This window comes from Hemicordylus capensis, chromosome 2 (assembly GCF_027244095.1).
Source record: "Hemicordylus capensis ecotype Gifberg chromosome 2, rHemCap1.1.pri, whole genome shotgun sequence".
Lineage (NCBI taxonomy): Eukaryota > Metazoa > Chordata > Lepidosauria > Squamata > Cordylidae > Hemicordylus > Hemicordylus capensis.
Window position 1 is genome coordinate 256,916,903 of NC_069658.1, and position 25,388 is coordinate 256,942,290.

General features: G+C 48.1%; 1 protein-coding gene across 7 annotated transcripts; it reads left to right on the forward strand.

The window, feature by feature from the left end:
* The first annotated feature begins 952 nt into the window (after positions 1-952).
* Positions 953-23,306, forward strand: LOC128344145 (uncharacterized). Of its 7 annotated transcripts, XM_053293716.1 has the most exons (12): positions 953-1,241; positions 4,789-5,224; positions 6,374-6,469; positions 11,292-11,778; positions 11,903-11,971; positions 13,318-13,374; positions 13,479-13,637; positions 15,768-16,232; positions 16,329-16,397; positions 17,488-17,544; positions 17,652-17,810; positions 20,546-23,306. In XM_053293716.1, exons 2-12 carry the CDS (start codon positions 4,805-4,807, stop codon positions 21,247-21,249), a joined length of 2,742 nt encoding a protein of 913 aa, XP_053149691.1. In that variant the 5' UTR covers positions 953-1,241; positions 4,789-4,804; the 3' UTR covers positions 21,250-23,306. The 7 variants fall into 7 exon arrangements, with proteins under 7 accessions (XP_053149691.1, XP_053149692.1, XP_053149693.1 ...); XM_053293717.1 differs by lacking the exon at positions 16,329-16,397; XM_053293718.1 differs by lacking the exon at positions 16,329-16,397 and having other exon boundaries at positions 15,768-16,120; positions 17,451-17,544.
* Positions 23,307-25,388: the final 2,082 nt, after the last annotated feature.

The following is a 25,388-nucleotide window of genomic DNA, read 5'->3' on the forward strand; positions in this document are numbered from 1 at the left end:
CTCCTCGAAAGCTGCATAAGCACTCTATTAACAATGGTAGTATTGTAAGCCTGTTGGCCTAATATGGAGTTGTACTGCTGGACTACCTGGCTGGCTTGTTGTGAATGATGATGTATTCAGATGTATCAATTGTTGTATAAAAGCTTTGGACGGACACCATCTTGGGTCCATCTTGTCTTTGGGAGCTATCCCCTAGACAGCCACTTTGTTCACTCTGCAGAATTCAATAAAGCTTCTTTGAACTATAAAGTTTTCTCCTCCTTGGTACGTACAAAATTGTACGTACAAAATTGGCTATTGTCTACCAAGTAGATAGTAACCCGTTGGTTAACAATAACCAAATTTTAAAAATTCAAAAAACTTCCCCCCCCCCAAACATCTTAAATATAGTTTTTTTACTATCTCTAACATCATTTTTTAAAAAGATGCATTATAGGAACATAGGAAACTGCCCTATACTGAGTCAGACATTGGTCTAGCTTCTCCAAGGTTGCAGGCAGGAATCTCTCTCAGCCCTATCTTGGAGAAGCCAGGGAGGGAACTTGGAGCCTAGATGCTCTTCCCAGAGCGGCTCCATCCCCTGAGGGGAATATCTTACAGTGCTCACACATCAAGTCTCCCATTCATATGCAACCAGGGCAGACCCTGCTTAGCTATGGGGACAAGTCATGCTTGCTACCACCAGACCAGCTCTCCTCTCCTCAAAAAAGCCAAGACACAACATGTTATACATAATTAAGACATTCTTAACATCTTAACCAAACATCATGTATGTAGGAATTTCTGATATTACAGGGCAATGTAGGAATTTCTGATATTACAGGGCAAAAGTCTCCTCAAGGTATGGGCAAGAGAGTGGCTACAAACAAGGAGACTGAGCATGAGCAACGACACGGAAGTTTATCAGGAAAGAGGAGGAGGAAGTAGTGAAATCTGATGTGGTAGGGGAGAATAAGGCACTAGCCTGTCAGAAAACCCTACAGTGCATGACTCGTTGATGGAGAGGGTGAAGTGGTACTACACCCCCACATTCTCAATTGGCTGGCTGGACTGCGCGCAGCCGTGCTTTTGTCTTTGTCCTCTCCACCTTTCCTCTTTTGCTCCTGCCGGAAGCCTCGCTCTTTTTCTCCTCCCCTCCCTCTGGAATTCAGCGGTGCAAAGGGGCCCTCGCATTCTTCCCACGCCGAAAGCGTCCCGAGTCCAAGTGACTTCAGCTTCGCTTGGTTCTAAGTTAGTGGCTGGTAAGACGGACCCCTTTGTAAACTGGGCCGTTAAAAGGCTGGGTACAAAAATAAGGCGGCCAGTCCTAATTTCCGTCTCTGGGCGCTTTACAGTCCAGCATTGCTCTGGAGTCTGCAGAAACCGGTGTCGGTCTCCTGGCTATGGAAGAGCAATTCTGGAGACATTCATGGCGTGATATTGTGGGAAATGAAGGGGAAATGAAGGGTGGGGGCATCTCCAGAAATAGTTTAGGTCAGAATTGGCAAACGTGGGAGAAATCTGGGAGCACAGTTATTTACGTATTTCTTTATAGTTAGGGGCTGCCTCCCTTTCAGATCTCCTTTCGATGATATTTATTCACATAATTTTGAACTGAAAATGGTGACTGAGAATCGTAAACCCTTTTTCCTCCTCTTCCCAACTTCCTTTCTCTTATCGTTCCTCTCCTGGATTGTAAATTATGCAGGATGGGAGGGAATGGTGGCATTTCTTTCCCCATCAGAGCTGCGCGTTCCCCTTTAGACTCTAGGAGTGCCTCCTGCTCTGGACTCCAAACCTGTGCTGGAAATGCAGGAGCTTTCCAGTCTTTTTTAAAGCTTTTGTCCTGAGAGCAAACCTGGTGGCTTTTAGGTCCTAGTGGTTTTTATTTACTTCTTACATTTCAATCCAGCTATTCTTTCAAGGAGCCCAGAGTGGTGTATTTCTTTGTTCAGTTTTTATTCTGCCTTTCATAAGACATCCCAAAGCAGTTTACAAAAGTGAAAATACAGTAGAACTCCATTAAAATCACATATAAGATGTGGCTTATGGTTGATTATCTCCACAACAACCTTGTGAGGTAGGTTAGGCCGAGAGAGCAGTAACCCAGAATGGCCATGACTCAGAATTTCATGGCTGAACACAGATTTGAACTCAGGTGGTCTTCCCTGGTCCTCCAACACTCAAACCACTGCATCATGCTGGCTCTCCTAAAGCTTCTAGTGCTTGCGCTGTTCAGGAAAACTGTGAAAAGGGAGTTTATTTCTATTTGTCCCATTATACAGTACCACAAAGTACTTGGCCTTAGCGGAGTGGGGATGGGCCAGGTTATATGGCCTCTTAAAACAATTTGCACCCTGGGGCACTTGTACTAAAGTAGTGCAAAAGTCAACAGAAATGGCAGTTTTCTAAATCAATGTCTTTAGTAAATCCAATACAAATTTACATGGTTAAAAGACTAAGTAAAGTGGGTTTCCTTAAAACAACAGCATAACTGCCAGCATGTCCCTATTTCCCCATTCAGGTGGATGGGGAAATACAGACATGTTAGCAGGTATGCTACAGGTGTATGCTTATCTATAACAAATGAAATCAACATAGTTTAGAACTGTGAACTGTTTTGATTAACCAGCTACAACAGAGTGTGTTTCTTTATATAACAAATAAACATGCACATAAACTGTGGACCCTGTCTACTAGAATGGCCGCTTGCTGTGATCAGGTCAGCCCGACGCCTTGTCCAGCGCACTATTCTGTGTTCCACAGTGAGCAGCCAGGTAGCAGCTGGGAAGCCCACAAGCAGGAGAGGCCTCCCCTCTCCAGCTGCTTGCTCTACTGCAAGTTGCATGCAGTGAATGGTATATTGCCTGAATTTCACATGAAAACATTGTTCTATAAATGTGATCAGGGCAAACTGAGGCTCTGTGACGAGCCAGATAAAGCCAGGAAGTCATGGAAGCATGCTCTGCATGCCTCCAGAAATCTGAACATAAAGCTCCCTGAAGATAAATTTCAGACTGAGAGAATGATGATGCTTTGTCTCACAGATAAGGAGGTATTTGCAAAACAACCTGCCAAGTTGCATATGCTGAGAGCTAGCATAGCGTAGTGGTTAGAGTGTTGGACTAGGACCGGGAAGACCCAAGTTCGAATCCCCATTCAACCATGAAACTCACTGGGTGACTCTGGGCCAGTCATGTATCTTTCAGCCTAACCTACTGCACAGGTAGTTGTGAGGATAAAAATAACCATGTACATCGCTCTGAGCTCCTCAGAGGAAGAGTGGGATATAAGTGTAAAAATAAAATAAATAAATAAACTTTACACAGAGAAGAGCTTCAAGTCAGGTCAAATTTCTAGCTGCAGCATTGCAGCTAGAGGGACAAAGAAACTTGGGGGGAATGAAACTTATGGGGGTGGGAATTGACACCCCCGGACATCCCCCAGGCATTTGGGATGAGCTGGGTTTACTTGAAAATCTGATAATCATGGGTAGCAAATGGAACAGCTGAAGAAACTCATCCAGTTTTTTCTTCACCATTATAAAAGTGTGTTTCAAGAGATTTTTATGTCTTGCAGTAAAGCTGCAGAGTATGGTGATGCTGAGCCTGTAGGAGTTGCTGACTGAACTTTTTCTGTTAAGGAATACAGCTGTCGAATTGTAACTGTCTCCTCATGAGATTTCCTCATCAATCAGGATAGTAATTCCCAGCCCCAGTGCCTGTATATTGTCAAACACCAATGCTTTTAGGTTGTCATAAAGCACATTCATAAAACTCTGTCGTGAATAAGCCCTTTGCCTGAAACTTCTTGGGGTTTTTTTAAACAAGCACGTAACAATTATTTCAGGATGGTCACTTGTGGGATTAACTACAATTTGGGCAGTAAACATTAAGTTCCTGCTGCAGTCATAAAAAAACATTGTTTACTTGTATTACAGTAGTGCATGTTATGCTGCTGAAATATAGCTCTAGCTTTTTCCAAGCATTACTTGCAATTTGCAGAACCAGTTTGTCCAGAGACTCGGCCACAAATCTTTGTTGTTGTTTTTTACTCAAATTTGTGAGAAGTTAATCACACACACACACACTCTCTCTCTCTCTCACTTGATTCTACTGCTGCTGGACCATCCAGTTGATGCTAGGAAAAAAGGAATACGTTTCCCCAATCACTCAGCCAAGCTCTCACTCTCTCCAATCTTAATGATAGACAACTAATGGCATTTTAACAGTTCATTCATTTGAGTTGTCAGCACAGCTTAAGACAACCCAAAGCTGAATTTGAACCAGAGATGACTAAGGGCATAGACCTATGTGTTGGCAGGTTCAGTCCTGAAACATGCAAGTTAGTATATTGGCCAGAATGCCTTTGAGTATGTACAAAGCATTGCAATGTTGTGACTGAGCACAAACCCCACAGATGATGACTCTAAGAAACCGGGGGAGGGGGGGAGAGATGTGTAGATCAAATAGGTACATTTCCAACATATTTGAGTCCTAACGTCATTGTTTTTTTAATGAAACATCCTCAAGTTGGACTAATTCAAAGTTTCAGGCACAGCCCTCCCCCCACTTTTGGATGCTGTGTTGAAAAAACAAGCAAGAAGGGAAAGTCTGAACAGCTGAGAAAGCTTTGCAGCAGAGAGAACGTTCCAGCCCTCCTTAGTTGGGGACCCAGCACCCCTTCTGTTGTAACCCAGCTTTAGTAATGCCGCTGATTCTAGCTCAGCAAAGGTTTTGACACTGCATGAAGAAAGGAAATGTCCAGCCAGTGCTTGAAATAGAAACTCAGTGGGTTTTTTTTAATTAGTCTTCAGGCATACACAATGGCAGATAAGAGTCCAGTCCAGAATCTCTGTGATGAAATGAAGTGTCCCATCTGTCTGGAGTATTTCAGTGTTCCAGTGAATATAGAATGTGGGCACATTTTCTGCCGAGCCTGCATCACCCAGTTCTGGGAGAAGTCTCCCACAGATGCTTCCTGCCCTCAGTGCCGAGTGACTTGCCATCAAAGGAATTTCAGGCCGATCCGGCAACTGGCGAGTATTGTGGAAATAGCCAAGAAATTCAGCCTTCAGATGGACAAAAGGGCAGACACATTGGGAAAAGTTTGTGAGAGGCACCAGGAACCCTTGAAACTCTTCTGTGAAAATGATCAAGCCCTCATCTGTGTGGTGTGTGACAAATCCAGAGAGCACAGGCAGCACAATGTGATTCCGAAAGAGGAGGCTTCCATAGAGGATAAGGTAGGAAACTACAATGGATAGGGAATAACTTTGATTCCTTCTTGGTGGACTCTCTATAGATTCAGTGGGATTCTGTGTCTTGCAAAATAACTGAAAAGGATTAGATGCAATTAAGACGATAATAACATTCTTCCAAAATGTTTTATTAAAGCCTGCTCATCAAATATTGTCTATAGCTCTCACAGAGTAGCATCTTAATAGTTAGAACTCTAGTTCAGTGTTTCTCAATGTTTTTGGAGTCATGGACTGGTACTGCCTTTGTGTGCAGTTTCCAGGACCAGCAGTTAGTAAGTCACCCCCCTCTCCCCCTCTCCCCCACTCCCAGGAAACCCCCCCAAACAATTTCAAGCCGGTGGGGGACACCACCACTGGGAGCTCTCCGGAGCTCATTTCTTGGCAGGCAGCTCTCGCTGTGGGGATAACACTCATTTAGCTTCGTCAAAATGAATGTTATCCCAGCAGTGAGGGGTGCATGCCTAGAAATGAGCTCCGGAAAGTTCCCAGGAGCAGTGGTCCCCACCGGCTCGAAATTGTTTGGTGGGGGTGGGGGGTTAATTCCTCATGGACCAGCACAGACCAGCACTCAACTCCTCACAGAACTGCACTGGTCCACGGACCGGTGGTTGAGAAACACTGCTCTAGTTAATGTCACAGTGCTCCAAATATTAGGCACAAATAGGATTACTGAACACATTTTGACAAAAGTCTTTTTTTTGTGCTGGTGGGAGTCTGTCAGAATCCAGCATCCCAAAGTTAAATCTTCTAACAATGTTCAAAGTAAAACACATGTATAGGCTTCTTAATCTCTCTGGATGTGTCTGGAGAAAAAACAAACCCCTAAATGTAGGTACTGTGATAACATTATTAAGCAATCTTCTGTATAACTTGATCAAAATCTTCCATATGCTGCAGTCTGAAAGGTTCAACTACAGTAATAATCAAAGGAAAGGAAGACTGTGCATCGTGGGGTTGTTGTTTGTGGAGGTTTGAGGGCATGGAGCCATGAAAAATGGAAATATGCCCGCCTTCTGTCCCATGTAAAAGAAAATCATAGCCACCTTCTATTGTTGTAGCCTTGAGTAGTCTGCTCACTGCCTTCACATTTGGAGCACATCTCTAAAGCCAACATTAAATCAAATGTGTTTGCAGGATGAAATTCAGAACCATTTGGAATTTCTGAACAAGGAGAGAGAAACAATTATTTCTTCTAAATTAAGTGCAGAGACTCAAAACCAAATCCTGCTGGTGAGTATATATTTCAAATCTAGTTTGTATGTTTCCTCTGTAGTTGCAGGGAGGCCATAAGTCAGTGAGAGATCACAGGTTTCATCCCTGCACATCTGGTTAGAGGTTAGGCATGTGCCCGAAACGTTTCGGAGGCCATTATGAAGGCCTCCGAAACGTTTCGGCACTGGGGGTGGTTTCGGCGCCGGCGGAGGTAGCACTTTAAGGGCGGGGGAGGGTGTACTCACCTCTCCCACCGCATTTCCCCTGCCGGCGTGTTCGCCCCTTCGGCCGGAAGTGGCCGGAAGTCGCGAGTGCGCGTGCGCACATGGCAGAAGGGCACGCGCGTGCACGCAACAGGCGCATGCGCACTCGCAACTTCCGGTGACTTTCGGCTGACGGGGCAAACGGGGCGGCAGGGAGGAACGCTGCTGCCCCGAGGGGCTTTAAAAAAACAATGCGCCGGTGGGGGAAATGCGGTGGGAGGGGTGAGTACACTCTCCCCCGCCCTTAAAGCGCTACCCCCGCCGGCACCGAAGATTTCCGTGCACATCCCTATTAGAGGTACTAGGCATAGCAGATGCAGGGGGAGATCTCTGCTTGAAACCTTGAAGAGCCACTGCTAGGTAGAGTGGACCAGGGGTTCTTCAGAAGTTGTTGGACTATAACTCTCATCCCCTGCGATGGTGAACAACATCTGGGGACCCCCCATCTGACAACCCCTGGAGTTGTCTTCTTAATCTCTCCCTTCTATTGGGCCTTTTATTGGGCTAGAAGCCAGCTTTAGAAGCCTTTCTATTGGGCTAGAAGCCAGCTTTTTATCTTTTTCACTGGGCCTGTTTAGGTGAGGAAAAACCCAACCAATAGGAAGGCAGCTTCCTATGAACTTAGCTTTAAATACCTCTCCAGGGCGTTTTCCGGGCTACACACTGCAGCAGTTTTGCAACCTGTCTGCTAAGTGGCCCTCCATATTGCCAGTGTTTTGACATCACTGTTATGCTGTCAGAAAGGTACCATCGATCTTTCCCATGCCTTGATTCGGGTTTTATTGATTTGTTATGGCCCTATCATGTTGTAATAGTATTTCAGGAGAGTAGCTGTATTTTTCCGTGGTAGGGATCCCCTCCCTGCAAAAAAGGATTCCCCCCTTCTATGCTTTGCTGAGGGGATGGGGGGGAAGGGAAAAAAGGGATCCCACATTCTTGCTTAGGATCTTTGCTGCTCCTGATGCCTATGTGTGTTTAGTCAGAAATAAGTTCCAGTGGAATCAATGGACTTACCTTCTAGTAATTTATTCCAAACCCTCTTTGGTGGGGATGAGAGAAAGGGTGCAGAGGGATAAAACCAATGCCCATGGGAGTGGGGGAGGGATGGTGTTTCAACTATGCCAGTGGAATGGTCAAGGACTTGTAACTTGGCGAGTTTCATTTAGGGGAAGAGGAGAGGGGGCCATCACAAGCAAGAAGGGAGAGTGCAGCACACGTTCTGCAGATCTTTCCACACTCCACTGTGGCTTCTCTGGTAGAGCTCTTCCAAGATGCTGCACTGCAGGGCAAAGGGAGACACAAGCGAGACGTCTCGTGAGTTTGGAGGTTTGAACCTTCAGTCAGTGGGGTTATAAAACATGGCATGAGGCAGGGGCGGGACTGGCTGTGCTCCTCACTGATTTGCCATGGAGGCCCAGGGCGTTCTCCACCTGACACAGTCTCTCCTTGAGGGCAGCATTCTCCCTCTCGAGAGTAGAGGTATGGCTGCACTGAGGCTCCGAATCACTGCCAAAAGTTCAGGCCAGCATACTCCGGGGGCACATCTGAGGCCTCCTGCGTCCTTTTCTTGGCATCTGAAAATAAGTGCCCACAATGGAGTCTCCACATATCGGCTGTCCGCCTTGGGAGTGCGTGTGAGAGAGGGGTTGAGCCCATGCTTACCGTTCTCGCGGGCAGCCACTCTTTCCTCCAGCTCCCTGATGCGGCACAAAAATGGCTCATAATCTGTAGGGTCATGATAACACATGTATGCCACTCTGCTGGCTGGGCACATGCCCAGCAGGGCAATACCCTACTCCTTCAATGGCCCTTGCCAACCTTCTGTGCACACTGCCTCCACTTGAGTGCCAGCTTTGTCGTCCTCTCATAGGAACATAGGAAGCTGCAAATATTCTGAGTCAGACCATTGGTCTACCTAGCTCAGTACTGTCTTCACAGATTGGCAGTGGCTTCTCCAAGGTTTCAGGCAGGAGTCTCTCTCAGCCCTATCTTGGAGAAGCCAGGAAGGGAACTTGGAACCTTCTGTTCTTCCCAGAGCAGCTCCATCCCCTGAGGGGAATATCTTACAGGGCTCACATATCTACTCTCCCATTCATATGCAACCAGGGTGGACCCTGCTTAGCTATGGGGACAAATCATGCTAGCTACCACAAGACCAGCTCTCCTCCCTATTATCTTTGAGGAGAGCTGATCATACATGAGAACAGCCCTGCTGTATCAGGCCCAAGGCCCATCTAGTCCAGCATCCTCTCGTGTGACTGCTGGCCCCTCCACTGTCAAGGGAAAGAGAATGAATGAAGACAAGGAGGACTGTGCTACATGAGATGCTGCAGAATACTCTAAACTGGAAGTGGTCCCCGCATCCCACTCCACCTTGACCTCCACCGCCTCCTGCGTCTTGAATGGAGGGGTGTGCACCACACGCAAAACTGCACAATTGTCCAGGCCCCATCTAAAACTTGTTGCAAGGCTGCAAATTGGACATGTGGACAGAGGGCTGTGTGGTTTGTCGCTAGTGGGGGTGGTGGTTCTCGGAAGCCATGGGACACTGTCCACCTACTAGACTCCTCTGCGGCCTCAGTCCCCTCCGATCCAGACCCCTCGGGACTGGACCTCCTCCTGGACTGCAGCTCTCTGCATCTCCATCTGCTGCTGCATATCTGTGGCAAGCAGAGAACACACACATGCCCTCACTCACAACTGCAGTGGTCACGCACAGTCACAATCACATCCATTCTCTGTGAATGTGGATGAATCGCATATTCACCATATATTTCAGCGGCACCAGATAGCCCATGGTGGCGGTTCTGCTGGCAATGACACAGCAGACTCTGCTGACCACCTCCCCCCTGCCCCACCAATTCAGATCAGGCCTAGTGAGAACGTGACACCACCCATTGGCTATCAGACAGAGCCATGACGCCAACCTTTTAGCCCCTTTGGAGTTCAAGCAGAGATAACAAGCTTTTGAAGCACTCTCGCAAAGCTGACTTGTGCCTCATGTCATAAAGCTAGCACAGGAAGGGGGCATACACAAAGATCTTCTCGGGTGGTGGGAGTCACGGATAGGCATGTGGATGCATGAGGGGGAATTGTGCAGAATGCTTCCACTCAGAAGGGGATCGGGGAGCAATGGATCCTTCTTATTCTCAGCAGGGCAGGGAATGTACAGTCGGGATTAGTCAGAAAATGCATTTGTGCATTTGTTCCTTTTGTGTGTGTGTGTGTGTGTGTGTGTGTGTGTGTGTGTGTGTGTGTGTGTGTGTGTGTGTCCCAAGTTCCACTGAAGAAGCAGGCAAATTCACCCAAGGTTTGGAACAAGGCCTCCTTGGTCTTGGCCCCTTTGTTTTGCAATTCCCTCCCTAAAGTAGCCCACCAGACCCTGTCTTTTTAAATTAGGAAGCGATACTTTTCATAAAGCTAGCACAGGAAGGGGTGCATACACAAAATACCCTTTGAGAGTCACAGATAGGCATATGGATGCATGAGGGGGAATTGTGCAGGATGCGCAAGCAAAGCTTGAATGTGACCTCAACAAAGTCCTGCTTCCTCCTTGCATGTGCCTAATATGCTCTCCAGGGAGCAGTTTCTGCCCAGATCATGTGCTGTATTTTGTCAGGGGCAATGTGGTCTCAGGTGTAACCACATCACTGATAAACACTAACTAGGGGCAAGATATTTTATTTTTACATTTATATCCCGCACTTCCTCCAAGGAGCCCAGAACCGTGTACATGGTTATGTTTATCCTCTTAGCATAAACTGTGATTCCCCAGAGGAATGTTTGCAGGACTCCTTGCATGCAAATGACTCATGTAACTTCAGGCCTGTTCTTTAGTCCTGAGCTCAGCAGCCCTGTGTCCTCTCTAGTCATTAGTCTCCTCTATCTATGCAAGATCTGTGAGCGGTGGTGGCGGTGGTGGTGGTGGTGGTGTGGGAATCGCCCCTGGCTTGCAACAGGGAACAACACAGGCAAGAAGCCCTATGGGGAAATCTGCAAAGACATTTCCGTCATGTTTAAAAAGAACGTTTAAGAGGGAAGCGCAAAGTTGGATCAGAACATGTAAGATCCAACATATAATTGTGAGGGATATAAGTGGCGGGTGGAAGGCTGAGCAGAGAATTGATGCTTTGCCTGGTCTGATCACTTTAGAGGGGCCATGAGCTGCTTTGGTGAAAGGCAGAGATTTGCTCAAACAGATACATCCTCCCCTGTGAAAGTAATGACCATTTCGTTCAAAACAATTAAAGTTCCAACCCTACGAACTGAGATTCTGCATAGTGTGTTGCAGCAATAGCCCAAGGCAGCAATAGCCCAACTGCGACACAGTTGCTATGGTGCCTTAGCAAAGATGGGAATTTTCCCACTGCATATAGCTGCGCACAGGTCACTATGTGCAAGCGCTCAGGAGAAAAGTGGTTAATGTGATTTTATAGTGCTATAGGGGGTGTGATTTGAGGGGGCATGGAGGTCATGCTTGTGTGCGCGCCACCAGGGAGAATCACTGTTCCGGGGTGCAATCGCCTGTTTAGCCACCTTGCTGACCCAGGGCAGATTTGGCTTCTCGTCTCCGTTAGGCCTCTCGTCAGCCGCTTTTAGACAGCATGGGTGACATCGCCGAGACAAGGCAGAAAGGCACTCGAGGACTCTCTTGGCGACATAAAGAGGTTATCGATCTCATATCGATCTGGGGTGAGAAGGAGGTGTTGAGCAGACTTCGGGGCAGCCACCGCAACATTGACACATATGAATATATTGCTAGCAAGATGTGCGAGAAGGGACACAAGAGGACGGCCCTGGAGTGCAGGACAAAGGTGAAGACACTCAAGCATATTTACAAGACTGTCAGGGTGCACAACTCAATCTCGGGACATGAGCCCACCACGTGCCCCTTCTACGAGGAGCTCGATGTCTTCCTCCACAACGATGCCAGCATCATGGCGCGTCGGGTGGTGAGCAGCATTCGCCTCGAGTACCAGCAGCCGGCTTCCAGCCCATGGCAGGAGGGGGAATTCGAGCACCATGATCTGTCCACTATGAACGCAGCTGACTACCTCAGCCCTGGTAAGACCATTTCTGGTTTTCATGTTCCTGGGGATTTGCTTGCGATTATGTGGATTGGGCTGGGCAGGGAGGACGAGGGCTAGGAGAGACTCCTACCTCATCCTGACATGCATCTCTCTCACAGAGCAGGTGCCCGATTGCAAGAGGGAGGAGGTAGCAGAGGATCACGCTGAAGAAACCCCGATGGAGCAAGGTCAGTGGTCTAGGGCTGGGTGTGCAAGAATTTCTGCTCCAGTCCTTCCAGCAATAGCTCCTGTTCACCTGGGCTGGCACTGCCTAATTCTGCCGACTGTTCTGCCCTGGCACAAGAGTGAAGGGGGCTGCACAAAGACCTGCGAGCTGCAACTCGGTTGTGGGAAGTGAGGCTGGTTGTCCAGATCCTGGCGGGATGCTTGCTCCCCAATTGCTGTTTGTGGGCTTGTGCTCCCCCATAGGATTCCACACTAATAGGGGGCTCTCAGTTGCGGGGGGGGGGGGATCACAATCTCTGCAAGGTTCTTTTCCCTCGAGGCGAAGCTAGTAAGAGACTTGATAGAGAATTCTTCCCCTCGGAAGTGGGGGGAGCAGTGGGGCCCTCTTATTCTCGGCAGGGCAGGGGATTTACAATTGGGATTAATCAGGATTAATCACAAAACTTAATTTGAGCATTTGTTCCGTGTGTGTGTGTGTGTGTGTGTGTGTGTGTGTGTGTGTGTGTGTGTGTCAGACAGACAGACAGACAGACAGGGAGAGTAAGAGAGAGAATCACCAGAGCTAGAGAGAATAAACTGAGAGGCTAAACACAAAAACTAGTTCTCCCAGAGAAGAGTGCTGCTTCAATGGGAGACCATTCTGGAATGATTAGGGTAAGGCTTTTTAGAAGTAGTCTCTGAAATGTGATTTGCTGTGCTGTGTGAGCTTGGGCTATGGCTGGATCATCTCCATTTTGACTGGAAGACTGTTTTATCTTTGTGAGTTCTGGAGTGAGCAGTGACCAGAGTAATGAAGTTTAATTGATCTAACAGAGCTATATAGCTACCTCCTGCGAAATGTATTCCCCTCTAGGTCTCCCCCCACCACCCCCACGAAGACTGTTCTTTGGCTGCACAATACTAGAAAGTGGTAACTAGCGTGCTCGCCTTATGAGGTTATTAATTTTATCTTGCTTTGTGCTGGCAGCATAAATAGATGACTGGCAAATTGTCTGTTCGGTACACTCGCGTGGCACTGAAATGCCACAAATTCCTGAAAGCAGCTAGAAGCAGCTAGCATCTTATTCAAGATGCTAGAATAAAAGTTGGGCATTCCCCTTCCCCCTACAGAGGTCATTTTTGGCACTGTTTCTCCAATATAAGGCTGTGCAAATCACATCTCTCGAAACCTAATTTGGAAACTGCCTTGCGAATGAAATGTTTGGTTGTCTTTATATCAGAAAAAATTGGGGTGATTCCATATATGAAATCAGTTTGCTGGGTTTCTCTTCCGTAGTGCAAGGACATGCCATTTCCCAGTGCTCTTGAACTCATTCTTTCTCTGTTCTCTCTCTTCCATACCTTGCAGATGCCTCAGTCATGACGGCCCAAACAGGATGCAAAGGTGGTGAAGAGAGGGATGAAGGTAGGTTCCTTGAAATGCAGCAGCGGGGCGGTGAAGCTTTTCTGGTGGCTGGCCCTTCATAGCTGAACACAGAAGACATCTCCTCCCTCTTCTCAACTCTGCAGAGCCTGCACAGCCATCAACCTCGCATGGCACCCACAGCACCCACACGCAGCCTCCTCGGCCTCAAGACACCCCCTCAAGGACTACACGCCAAACTACCTCAAAGAGAAATCATGGCATTCCCACCCAGCCTCATGGACCTGGACAGAATGCAAGGCAAGGTAGGCCACAATGCAAACTCCTCTGTGACACACAAGGCTCTGATGGGCGTGTTCCAGATTACACGCTGCAACGTACTCGCAACGTGTCAGCTAACTGCCCCTCCATAGTGCCCGTGTTTCCACATCGGTATTGCTGCGTGGTCAGTAGGGTGCCATTCATATTTCCCATGCCTTGATTCGAATTTTAATGATGCATTTTTGCCCTACAGTGTTGTAAATGTGTTGCAGGAAAATAGCTGTATTTTTCTTTTGTAGGGACGCATTTTATGCATTGCAACGTGTGGCAGTCTGGGCAGTCGTTTCCATTCCTTTTAGATATGACTGTTTCTGTTTCTTCCAGGCGGTGGGCTCTACATACAGTGGGGAGGGTGATAGTCTCACTTCCATGCCTGGGGGGAGGCAGCGGGCACCACTTACGGCGGGGAGGGGGAGAGTCACGAGAAGGTGATAGTTTCTCTTCCACCTCCCAATTTGTTGATCTAGCTGTCCCTCTCCTAACCCTCTCCTTCTCCCTTTGTGAAATAGTTTTGGGGTTTTTAAAAAAAATTGTATACATGGATTTTTGCACAAAGGTGCAAGCCCATTCACCGATGCTTACAGCTGCTGATCTCGAAAGCATCTGCTCCTGTTTTCCGAGCAAGTCAACCCTGTTTCTTGGTGCTCCCAGATCAGCTGGGCCATTTGAGGTCTGCTGATCCGCTGATCAATGTGGACAGTGTTGTTTTTTAACCATATATGCACATGTGTGCATATATTAATTTTTATAATGTTGATCAGTTTCTTCTGCAAGGATGCAATCACTGCTCCACTGCAGTCTGGGTCAGATCACTCTCTGAGACTTGATGGGAATTTTGTTCCTGTGTGTTTCCACTCTGTTAGAGTCATGTCAGCACTTTCAAGGAATAAACAGCAGGGGGAGCAAACGTCTTTGGCCGATTTCCCACTTTTGGAGGAGTGGGTGGGCCTTGCAAATTCTACACTCAGAGTCGGTGATGTACATGTGTGCAGCCCTTTTACAAAAATAAAAATATTCACAACAATTCTTGTGCAAAACTGCAGATTTTAATTCCACAAACTACATTCTCCTCTCATCTCGGTTTCATTCCAGCTATTGGTCTCTGCAATCAGTCTATCTGATCATGATATTTGTGTCTGCAGTTTTACAGAGTATACAGCGGGGGAAGCAAACGCCTCTGGCTTTGGGGTGGGGGAGGGCAGTGCTCGCAAATTGGAAATCATTCCTGCTCACAGTCCAGTGTTGCGTTTTGCCTCACAAAGGGGCCTTGCCTTAGGGATGCTGTTGGTTTCTGACGCAGGAATGCAGAAAGTGGGGTAGGTTGTATGTTTGGGTGGCTGAACTGCTTAGCAGAGACTGTGATTCCCCAAATGTATGCAGGACTGATGCATGCGGATGACTCATGTAACTTTGGGCATTTTCTTTAGTCCCAAGTGAGTCAGCCTCCAGTCATTAGTTCACTCTATGTGAGAGATGTGAGCTCTTAAGGGGCATTGTTGGGTGGGGGAGAGCCCCTGGCTAGCAACAGGAGGCAACACAGGCTAGAGACTGTTTGGGGAAAGCAGTGAAGAGATTTCAACCCTGTTTAAAAGGGGAAGGAAGCACAAAGTTGCATCAGAACATGCAGGCTCCAACATATAATTGCGAGAGATTCAAGCAGTGGGTGAAAGCCTTGGCAGAGAATTGAAGCTTTCCAGGGTCTGTTCACTGAGGAGACGCCAAGAGCTGCTTTTGTTAACGGCAGAGATTTGCACAAGCAACTGCTGTGAAAGAAATGACCATTTCATGGGGAGAACAAAGGCAAAATTGCATACCCTGCGAGCTGAGCTTCTTTGTTGCATAAATGGCCAAAATTGGGTATTCAGAGTGGGAGTTTTCCCATTGCCAACAGCTACTTTTCCCGCCTCATATACCTGTGCGCAGGTTGCTCAGCACAAATGCTCAAGATGAGTGGTTAATGTTATTGCATGGTGCTATAGGGGGCTTTTGTGTGTGCCACCCAATGAGAATTGTTGTTCCTGGGGTGCAGTTGCCTGCTTGGCCACTTTACCCCTGCTGACCCAGGGCAGATTGGCCTGTCTGTTCCTGTGAGGCTTCTCGTCATCCACTTTTAGGCAGCACGGGCGGCATGGCTGAGACAAGGCAGAAGGGCACTCGGGGGGTTTCCTGGCGACATAAAGAGGTTATCGATCTCATATCGATCTGGAGAGAGAAGGATGTGCTGAGCAAACTTCGGGGCAGCCACCGCAACATCGAAACATATGAATATATTGCTAGCAAGATGTGCGAGAAGGGACACAAGAGGACGGCCCTGGAATGCAGGACGAAGGTGAAGACACTCAAGCATATTTACAAGACTGTCAGGGTGCACAACTCAATCTCGGGACATGAGCCCACCACGTGCCCCTTCTATGAGGAGCTCGATGTCTTCCTCCACAACGATGCCAGCATCATGGCGCGTCAGGGGGTGAGCACCATGCGGCTCGGGTACCAGCAGCCGGCTACCAGCCCAAGGCAGGAGTGGGGTATTGAGCCCCCTGATCTGGCTTCTATGAATGCAGCAGACTACCTGGGGCCCGGTAAGGTTCTCATGTCCCCGGGGGATTTGCTGGGGTGGGGGGTGGGGAGGGCAAGGAGGGACTCCTCCCTCAGCCTGACACGCCTTTCTCTCGCAGAGAGGGTGCCAGGTTGCAAGAGGGAGGAGGTAGCGGTGGAGGACACTGAAGAAACCGCAGTGGAGCCAGGTCTGTGCTCTGGTGCTGGGTGTGCAAGATTCCCGCTCCTCGCTCTTCCGGGCCTTCGTGCAGCGTCTCCGGTTCTCCCATGCCGGGACTGCATGTTTACCGACTGTTCCGCCCTAGCGCAAGCATGAAGGGAGCTGCACAAACGCGAGCTGCAGTTTGGGGTGTGTGTGTGTTGCAGGGGAGGATCCAGGTGGGATGACTGCTCCCCAGTGGCTGTTTGTGGGTTTCTGCTGGCTCCCCCCCATAGGGAGTCCCCAAGAACAGGGGCCTCTCGCAAAGGAGGTTCTCCAGGAGGCCGGGGGGGGGGGCGGATTGCATTCTTTGCAAGGGTCTTTTCTGCTGTGACGAGGCTAGTAAGAGATTTGATAGAAAAATTTTCACATCAGAAGGGGGGCCCTTCATATTCCCGGCGGGGCAGGTGATTTACAATCAGGATTACTTAGGATTGAGCGCAAAGTGTGATTTGGGCATTTGTTCCTTTCATGCTCTCTTGTGTGTTTTTGTGTTTGATAGAAAGAGACAGAGAGGCAGGGAGAGAGAGAGAGAGAGAGAGAGAGAGAGAGAGAGAAACACCAGTGATTGCAAACTGAGAGGTTAAACACAAGACCTGGTTCTCTGAGAGAAGAGTTCTGCTTCAGTGGAGGAGAAGTGGTTGCCAAATTATTTGCTGTGCTGTGTGAGACTGGCCTGTGGCTGGTTCATCCCAGCTATGACTGAAAGACTGTTTTATCTCCCCTCCCCTCCCCTCAGCTCTGGAGTGAGCAGCGATGATGTGTAATTGGCCTAGCAGAGCTGTATTGCCACCTCTGCAAAATGTATTTCCCTGTAGGTGCCCCCTCCCCCCCGCCCATTAAGATTGTTCTTTGGATGCACAATTCTAGAAAGTGGTAACTAGTTTGCTCCCCTTATGAGGTCTTTGAATTTTTCTTGGAACTTTCAACTGGGTAATTGTCCATCTAATGCTCGCGTGGTACTAAAATGCTGAAGAGCCCTGAAATGCAGCAAAGCCGCCTTCTGCAGTGCATGGAGCAGTCCTTTTTATCTTGAAATCAGTTTTTCTCTATCCTCTTCTCACCTCCATACCTTGCAGATGCCTCAATCTTGACGCCCAACACAGGATGTGAAGCTGATGAAGAGAGTAATGAAGGTAGGCTGTTCACTGAAATGCACAGGGGGCCCGCTGAGGTTTTCCCTGGGGCTGGCCCTTCATAGCTGAGCACAGAAGACATCTCCTCCCTCTCCTCTACTCTGCAGAGCCTTCATGGCAATCGATGCCACACGGTACACGCAGGGCCCTCACGCAGACCTCTCGGCTTCAAGGCACCCCCTCCAGGACTGCACACCAAAATACCTCTATGGGAAATCATGTCGCTCCCACCCGGCCTCGTGGACCTGGACAGCGTGCACGGCATGGTAGGCCACACTGCAAACTCTTCCTTTGTCCTGCAGAGGGCTCTCATGCACAGCTCGCTTTATGCGGGGACTCGGGAGCCCGCCACCCTTCTATCCCAGCATAGCCCCTTCTGCCAAGCAGTTGCTCAAACAACAAGCAAGAAGGTTCATGTCTTAATTTGCACACATACCAATGGCTGAATCAGACCCTTAGTCCAGCAAGCGAAATATCATCTGGCTGGCAGCAACTTGCCAAAGTTTCACCCAGGAGGCTCTCCCACCCCTTCCTGTAGATGATTCCAGGCAGTGACCCTTGGACCTTCTGCATACACAGTGGATGGACCACCACTTAGCAACAGCCCCACCCCTCATGACTGCCAGTGCCAAACCTCATCCAGAGTTCATCAGTTGTGTGCTGCTAGTTGATTCTCCCTAGATGTGCGAGTCTGAAGGGTATTCCGTCATCAGGGTTTCTTAACCTTGGGCCCCCAGATGTTGAAGGACTACAGCTTCCATCACCCCCAGCCACAATGGACATGGCTGGGGATGATGGGAGTTGTAGTCCAGCAACATCTGGGGGCCGAAGGGGGCCCAACATCTGGGGGCCAAAGGTCTACATGGTGTGACACTGCTCCATTGAAATTAAGAGGAGGGCGGTAGGTAGGAAGGCCCTGCTTTCCTGATAATGTCATAGCAGTTTGGTGGATGACACTGAAGTTGCAGGCCACAGAGGAGTAACTGGAACAGCATGCAGGAGTAGATATGCTCCCGGCCACAGCCAGCATGACTCCCATAATCCCCAGCTGAAATGGGGATTATGGGATAAGAACAGACCTGCTGGATCAGGCCCAAGGCCCATCTAGCCCAGCATCCTGTTTCACACACTGGCCCACCCAATGCTGCTGGAAGCCTACAGGCAGGAGTTGAGGGCATGCCCTTCCTCCTGCTGTTACTCCCCTGCAACTGGTACTCAGAGGCATCCTGCCTTTCAGGCTGGAGGTGGCCTATAACCCTCCGACTAGTAGCCGTTGACAGACCTCTCCTCCATGAAGTTATCCAAACCCCTCTTAAAGCCATCCAGGTTGTTGGCTGTCACCACATCTTGTGGCAGACAATCCCACAAGTTGACTATGTGTTGTGTGAAAAAGTGTCTCCATTTGCTGGTACTAAATTTCCTGGCAATCAATTTCATGGGATGACCCCTGGTTCTAGGGTTATGTGACGGGGAGAAAAATTTCTCTCTATACACTTTCTCCATACCATGCATGATTTTATAGACTTCTATCATGTCTCCCCACAGTCTTCTTTTTTTTTCTACACTAAATAGCCCCAGGTGTTGTAGCCTTGCCTCATAAGAAAGGTGCTCTAGGCTCCTGATCATTTTGGTTGCCCTCTTCTGCACTTTTTCCAGTTATACAGTGTCTTTTTTTAGATGTGGTGACCAGAACTGTACGCAGTACTCCAGGTGTGGCTGCACCATTGTTTTGTATAAGAGCATTATAATATTAGCAGTTTTATTTTCATTCCCCTTCCTAATGATCCCTAGCATGGAATTGGCCTTTTTCACAGCTGCCACACTTTGAGTCAACACTTTCAACGAGCTGTCCACCACAACCCCAAGATCCCTCTCCTGGTCAGTCACTGACAGCTCAGATCCCATCAGCATATACTTGAAGTTGGGGTTTTCGTCCCAATGTGCATCACTTTACGATTGCCAACACTGAATCGCATTTGCCATTTTGTTGCCCACTCACCTGGTTTGGAGAGATCCTTTTGGAGCTCACTACCCAAAAGAGTTTGGTATAATCTGCAAATTTGGCCACCTTGCTGCTTACGCCTACTTCTAGATCATTTATGAATAAATTAGAAAGCACCGGTCCCAGTACAGATCCCTGGGGGACCCCACTTCTTACTTCCCTACATTGTGAAAACTCTCCGTTTATACCTACCCTCTGTTTCCCGTCTTTCAGCCAGTTAGCAATCCACACATGTACTTGTCCCCTTATCCCATGACCGCTAAGTTTCCTCAGGAGTCTTTGATGAGGAACTTTGTCAAAAGCTTTCTGGAAGTCCAGGTAGACTGTCAACTGGATCACCTTGATCCACACACTTGTTGACACTCTCAAAGAACTCCAAGAAGTTTGTGAGGCAAGATTTACCTTTGCAGAAGCCATGCTGGTTCTATCTCAGCAGGGCCTGTTCTTCTATGTGCTTTACAATTTTATCCTTGAGGATGCTTTCCATCATATAGTTTATCTAGTCAACTATTTCCTGGAATCCAGAGAAATTAGTGAATTCCATTGATTTCCATTTACCCTCTGCTAATAAAGCATGGCACACTCCATTGTCCATTGTCCAAGGCCATTCACTTCCTCATAGCTCTTTCTCATGGGCAGGGCTGTGTGTAGTGTTCCACCTACAACCGAAACAAGACCATGATGTTTGGACTGGGTGCAGAACTGTGCTTCCCGAGAATCTCAGCCTTGCTTTAAAGTTCTTTTTCTCGTCCTTATGCTTGCAAGGCACTGGCAGAAGCTGAGACAGCGCTTCAGTTAAGTGCGTTAGCACAGCCCTACTTGATTGGGCCCAGGGCCCTTCAATCCAGGAATAGCCTCTTCCAAACACCTCCTCCCTGTCCCGCATGCTACCACTTCTCTGAAGCAGAGAAGACAAACCCAACCCCTTCCTGCCCCTGTCCCTCACCCCACCTTCCTTCCATGTGACGCAGACTATTCTCTCTCTCTCTTCCCTTCCAGGTTCCCGGTTGGCGCAATCTCCAACAACACGCTTCATCCTTATGAGGCGCAAGAGACGCCGCACAGAAAGACTCGAGGATTTGGTCCGCACGTTCATTGGGGACTTCAGGAGCCAGGCCGAGGCGAACAGCAGGTACCAGGAGCAGTCGGCCAGGTACCAGGAGCAGTCGGCCAGGTACCAGGAGCGAATGCTGACGCTGGCGGAGGAAGAGAGCACTCATCTCCGCCGGGCCATGGATCGGAATTGTCGGGTTCTGGAGGGCCTCATGAGTGGGCTCTCGCGCCTCCAGGACCGCTTCCTGGCAGCCACAGCAGGCGGCCTGCATGCCAGTGGGCATCTGTGTCCCCCTGCCAGTCCAGGCCGAAGCATTGCATCCTGCAGCGCCAGTGGAAGGCAAGAAGAAGACTGCCCCCGGCTGCACGAGCTCGTCCCCCTGCCCGAGAGAAGCCCCCACCCCGCAGCGTCACTGGCTCTCCTCGCTGCGGACACCGTGCGGCAGTCTCCTAGCCCCGGCCCCAGCCCCAGCCATCTGGATGATTCTTCAGACAGTGATACTGAGGTTTCCCAGGAAGATGCTGAAGGGGTTGTTGGCGAGGGGCAGGAATTGGATCCATGCTCCCAGCAGTGCTGCCCTCCATCCCAGTCGCTGCTTGCCCAGAGGAGCAGGCGGCCCACTCGCCGGAGGATCCCGTATTCCCCTTAGGCCCTGGGATGCTTATCCAAGCTCCAAAAAACCTCATCTTTTTCTAATTCTTTTTCTAGTTACTCTTGCTGAGTTCTTCTACAGTTGATATTGTTCCACAGCATTTCTGCTTAAATCAAGTTTAGCACTAAACAGAGGAGCACACGGAGTTCTTTTCCGCTGGGGCCATGAGTTGGCTGCTGTAGCAGTGCTTTCCCTGTAGATGGCACCAGAGAGGTGGGGAGAAATGAAGCCTGGACACTTGCTGGATGGCACAGATGGGGGAGGGCTGTGGGTGCTTGCCTAGAGCTGCCTGCGCTGCCACTAACATATATATGCTGCTCCTCAACCAGAGCTCAAGAAATTGGCCCACAGGGAGTAATAAACGAATCGATGTCCCATTGTCAGTGGCCGGTCACACCCCGGCAGCAACTTGCAGTCCCTGTTGAAGAACAAATGTGTGAATTATGCAGTTTGGCCTAGCTGATTCGGGTGCTTTTGAGACAGAACAAATCGCCTCTGTGGTCCATTGGCTAGATTTGGGTCCAGATCGAATCGCTCGACATTAGATTTGGATTCCTCTGATTAATTTAACCAGATTCCCAGCTCTCACTTTAAAAGAAGAAGAAGCAACTAAGCTCCTGGCCCTTGTAGCAATGGAGTTATGGAGCAAAATGTTTCGTCAGTATTTTTCAAGTGTTTGGATTCTTTGATGTTTGGATTCTTCTTTGATTCTCCTTCCTTAAGGACTCCCTAGTAGGATTCATTACTCACCTTTGTTTCTTCTATTCATTTTGACTGTCTTTGAACAGTGTCAACTGAACATACTCACTTTATGTTCTAGGAATTTTTTCCTTAGACTCTTTAGTGTCTAATAACCTTTCCTCATAATGAATCCCTATGAGGATTCATTACACACCAAAGATTCTAAGCACCTCAAAAATTCCTAAAATATAAACGGAGTACCCAGTGGCTTGTGGGAGGTAGTTGGCAGATGGGATGCCACTAATTCCCCACCTGCAAAGCAGTGGGGTCAGAATGAACAGAAAAAATAAGTGCAATGAAGACACCAAAGAATTTAAACACTTCAAAAATTCTTAATAAATAAACTGCATACGTACGTGTGTGTGTGTGTGTGTGCGCGTGTGCATGCACGCGCGTGGGGGGGTGTAGTTGGCACTGTCCAATGACAGACAAAATGAATAGAAGAAACTAAGGTGTGCAATGAATCCTCCTAGGGATTCATTGAGGAAAAGTTATTATACGCCAAAGAATCCAAAAACTGGAAAAATACTGACGAAACATTTTGCTTTATAACTCCACTGCTAGAAGGGCCAGAACTTCACGGGTTAAAAAACCCCAAAAAAACTGAGAGCTGGGAATCTGGTAAATTAATTGGAGGAATCCGAATCTAAAGTGGCATGATTTGATCTGGTCTCGAATCTAGCCAATGGGACCACAGGGACCAGAACTCTCCAAAGAGCCTGAATCTAACTGCGCCTTGCAGTCCTCAAGGGCTGCTGGGCCAAACGGTCAGTCCCAGCGGCTGCTCCTGCTCCACCCGCCACCACTACCACAGAGGTGAGGGAAGCCTGCTTAGCTCACCCAACCCCGGCTGTGCACATGGCGGCTAGAATTAGTGAAGTTTTCGGTGCTGTGGGGCGGGGGTGGGCTGACAGCAGGAGGCCCCCCTAGGCCTTGGAAGCCACGGACCGAGGCCCCAAGGATTGGGGGGGTAAGATCATCTCTGTGTGTCTCAAATCTATCCTGCTGTAACATGGACTCTAACAATCTTGTGTAAAATTTGTCTGCTATTTCTGCTTAAGAATTCTCTGACAAGGATTCACTGAATGTCTTAGCCTAGTCATTTACATTGGAGCCAAAGTGTTCCTTAACATAAAATGGGATGAATATGGCTGTAGTAATATATGAACTGAGGACTTCTGCAATTGCTTTTATAGTCTCTACAATCCACCAGTTTTACACTGCTGTGGTGCAGTGAAAGAGATCCAGGTATTATGCTTTCAGTGAGTAACAATTACAGTTCAGTAAGAATAAAAATAGACTATTGCTGTGTACATTTAACCACCACTGCTTTTTTTTTTTTTAAGCTGATATGAGGCTTAAGTCCTGCACACTGCTAGAAGTTGAAAGGTCTTATCTGAAAATGAGCTTCCAAAAGGAAATGCCTCTTCCTTCTTTTTGTCCCAAACAGTTGCATGGGCATGGGGCACAATCCTGGTAAATATAATACAGTGTGTCAGGGCAGGGGAGGTCAACTCTTTCCTGTCACATGATTTTCCTGTTGAAAATCACCCACATCTTAAACTCCACTGATGGGGTTAGTTGCCCCATCAGTGAAATGGACAACCTTGCTTCTAGGACAACCTTGCTGAGTGCATTTGTGTGTTTTATGTATGGAAGGAAAATGATGTCATGGGAAATATTTAACCTCTCTTTTCCTCAATGATGCCAACTTATGCAGGATTGCTTATCCCTGCTATGTGTGCACACCTGTTTTTGGTGCGATAAAATTGTTTGATTTAGTACATGTCTATACTGCCCTATGTAAAAAAAATCCCTGGGCAGTTCACAATCTTTCATGTGCATACCTCTGAATGTGTGTTTTGACAATAATGAATGTGAGTGGAAGAAATTTGGTCTAGGCATGCCACTACCCTCCTCTGCCCAAAAGGGCAGTTGGCATTGTTGGAACTGATAGCACTTATTCGTGTGGGAAATATGTAAAATGTTTTATGCATACATCTAAGAGTACAGATCCTTTTCCTGTGGAAAACCAAGCATACCTCCATCACAGGTGAGAAGCTGTGTAATTCTCTTCTATTACATACTTTTTTGCTCTTACCCAATATTCTGAGACTACACATGGCAACCTGGATGTAAATCCCACTGAGTTAAATGGGGCTAGCCCCATGTAGGGAGGCAAACAGTAACAGCTACACTTGGCAATTGCAGAGAGGAGAGAGTGAGCTCCTTGAAAGAATGGTCCCATTCTTTTGTTAGAATTTTGTTGTGATCCAAAGCCAGAGAGATGCCTGAAGGTAGAGGTGTGTGTGTGTGTGTTAAACGTTTTCAAATCTATTTTTAAGATGCATTGTTGCTAAAAAAAGGAGAGGGCTGGACTGGCAAAGACGACCAGGGACTATGAAGAAAGGTCCACTCTGCATTTGCTGTACAGTTTTCCCTCCAATTTTTCTTCATCTATGTGTAGAATGAGTTTTGTTCTGGGCAGCAGTATCAAGGCAGTGTGCGCGCACATGCATTCAGAGTGAGGCCTTCCTGATTCAGCCTGAGCAGGATCTAAAGTTAACTGAGTGGACATCAAAAAAACTTGTGTGCCTACACACAGGTAAGTAAGAGGGAATACAGTTTCTATACTGCCACTGGACCCACTCTGCACTCTTTCTGTCTCTCTCCTGCCTTTAGCTAGACAGGAATAGCAGTGCTAGAGCTGTCCACAAAAGGACTTGCCATCAGTATTCTCTCTAATTTTTTTCATCTGTGTGCGGAATGAATTTTGTTCTGGGTGGCAGCATCAAGGCAGTGTGTGCACGTGTGCATTCAGAGTGGGGCCTTCTTGATTCAACCGGAGTGGGATCTAAAATTAACTGAGCGGACATCAAAAAACTTGGGAGCGTGTGCATGTGTGCGTGCCTTAGAGGGAACACTGCTTGCCATTTCTCACTATCTCCTCATTCCTATAGTTCTCTGTATACGTGGGACTCCTCTGGACAGGAGATCTGGTCTTGTGGTAGCAAGCATGACTTGTCCCCTTAGCTAATCAGGGTCTGCCTTGGTTGCATATGAATGGGAGACTTGATGTGTGAGCATTGTGAGATATTCCCCTTGGGGGATAGAGCCGCTCTTGGGATATCTAGGTTCCAAGTTCCCTGCCTGGCATCTCCAAGTCAGGGCTGGTGTGAGCATTGTGAGATATTCCCCTTGGGGGATAGAGCCGCTCTTGGGACATCTAGGTTCCAAGTTCCCTCCCTGGCATCTCCAAGACAGGGCTGAGCTGTCCCACCACTGCGCATTGAGAAGCCTCCTTCAGTTTTGCCTTTCTTCAACCGCCTTCCTTCTGTACTCCCTCTCATGGGGCTGCCACCTTGGAGAAGCCACTGCCAATCTGTGTAGAGAAT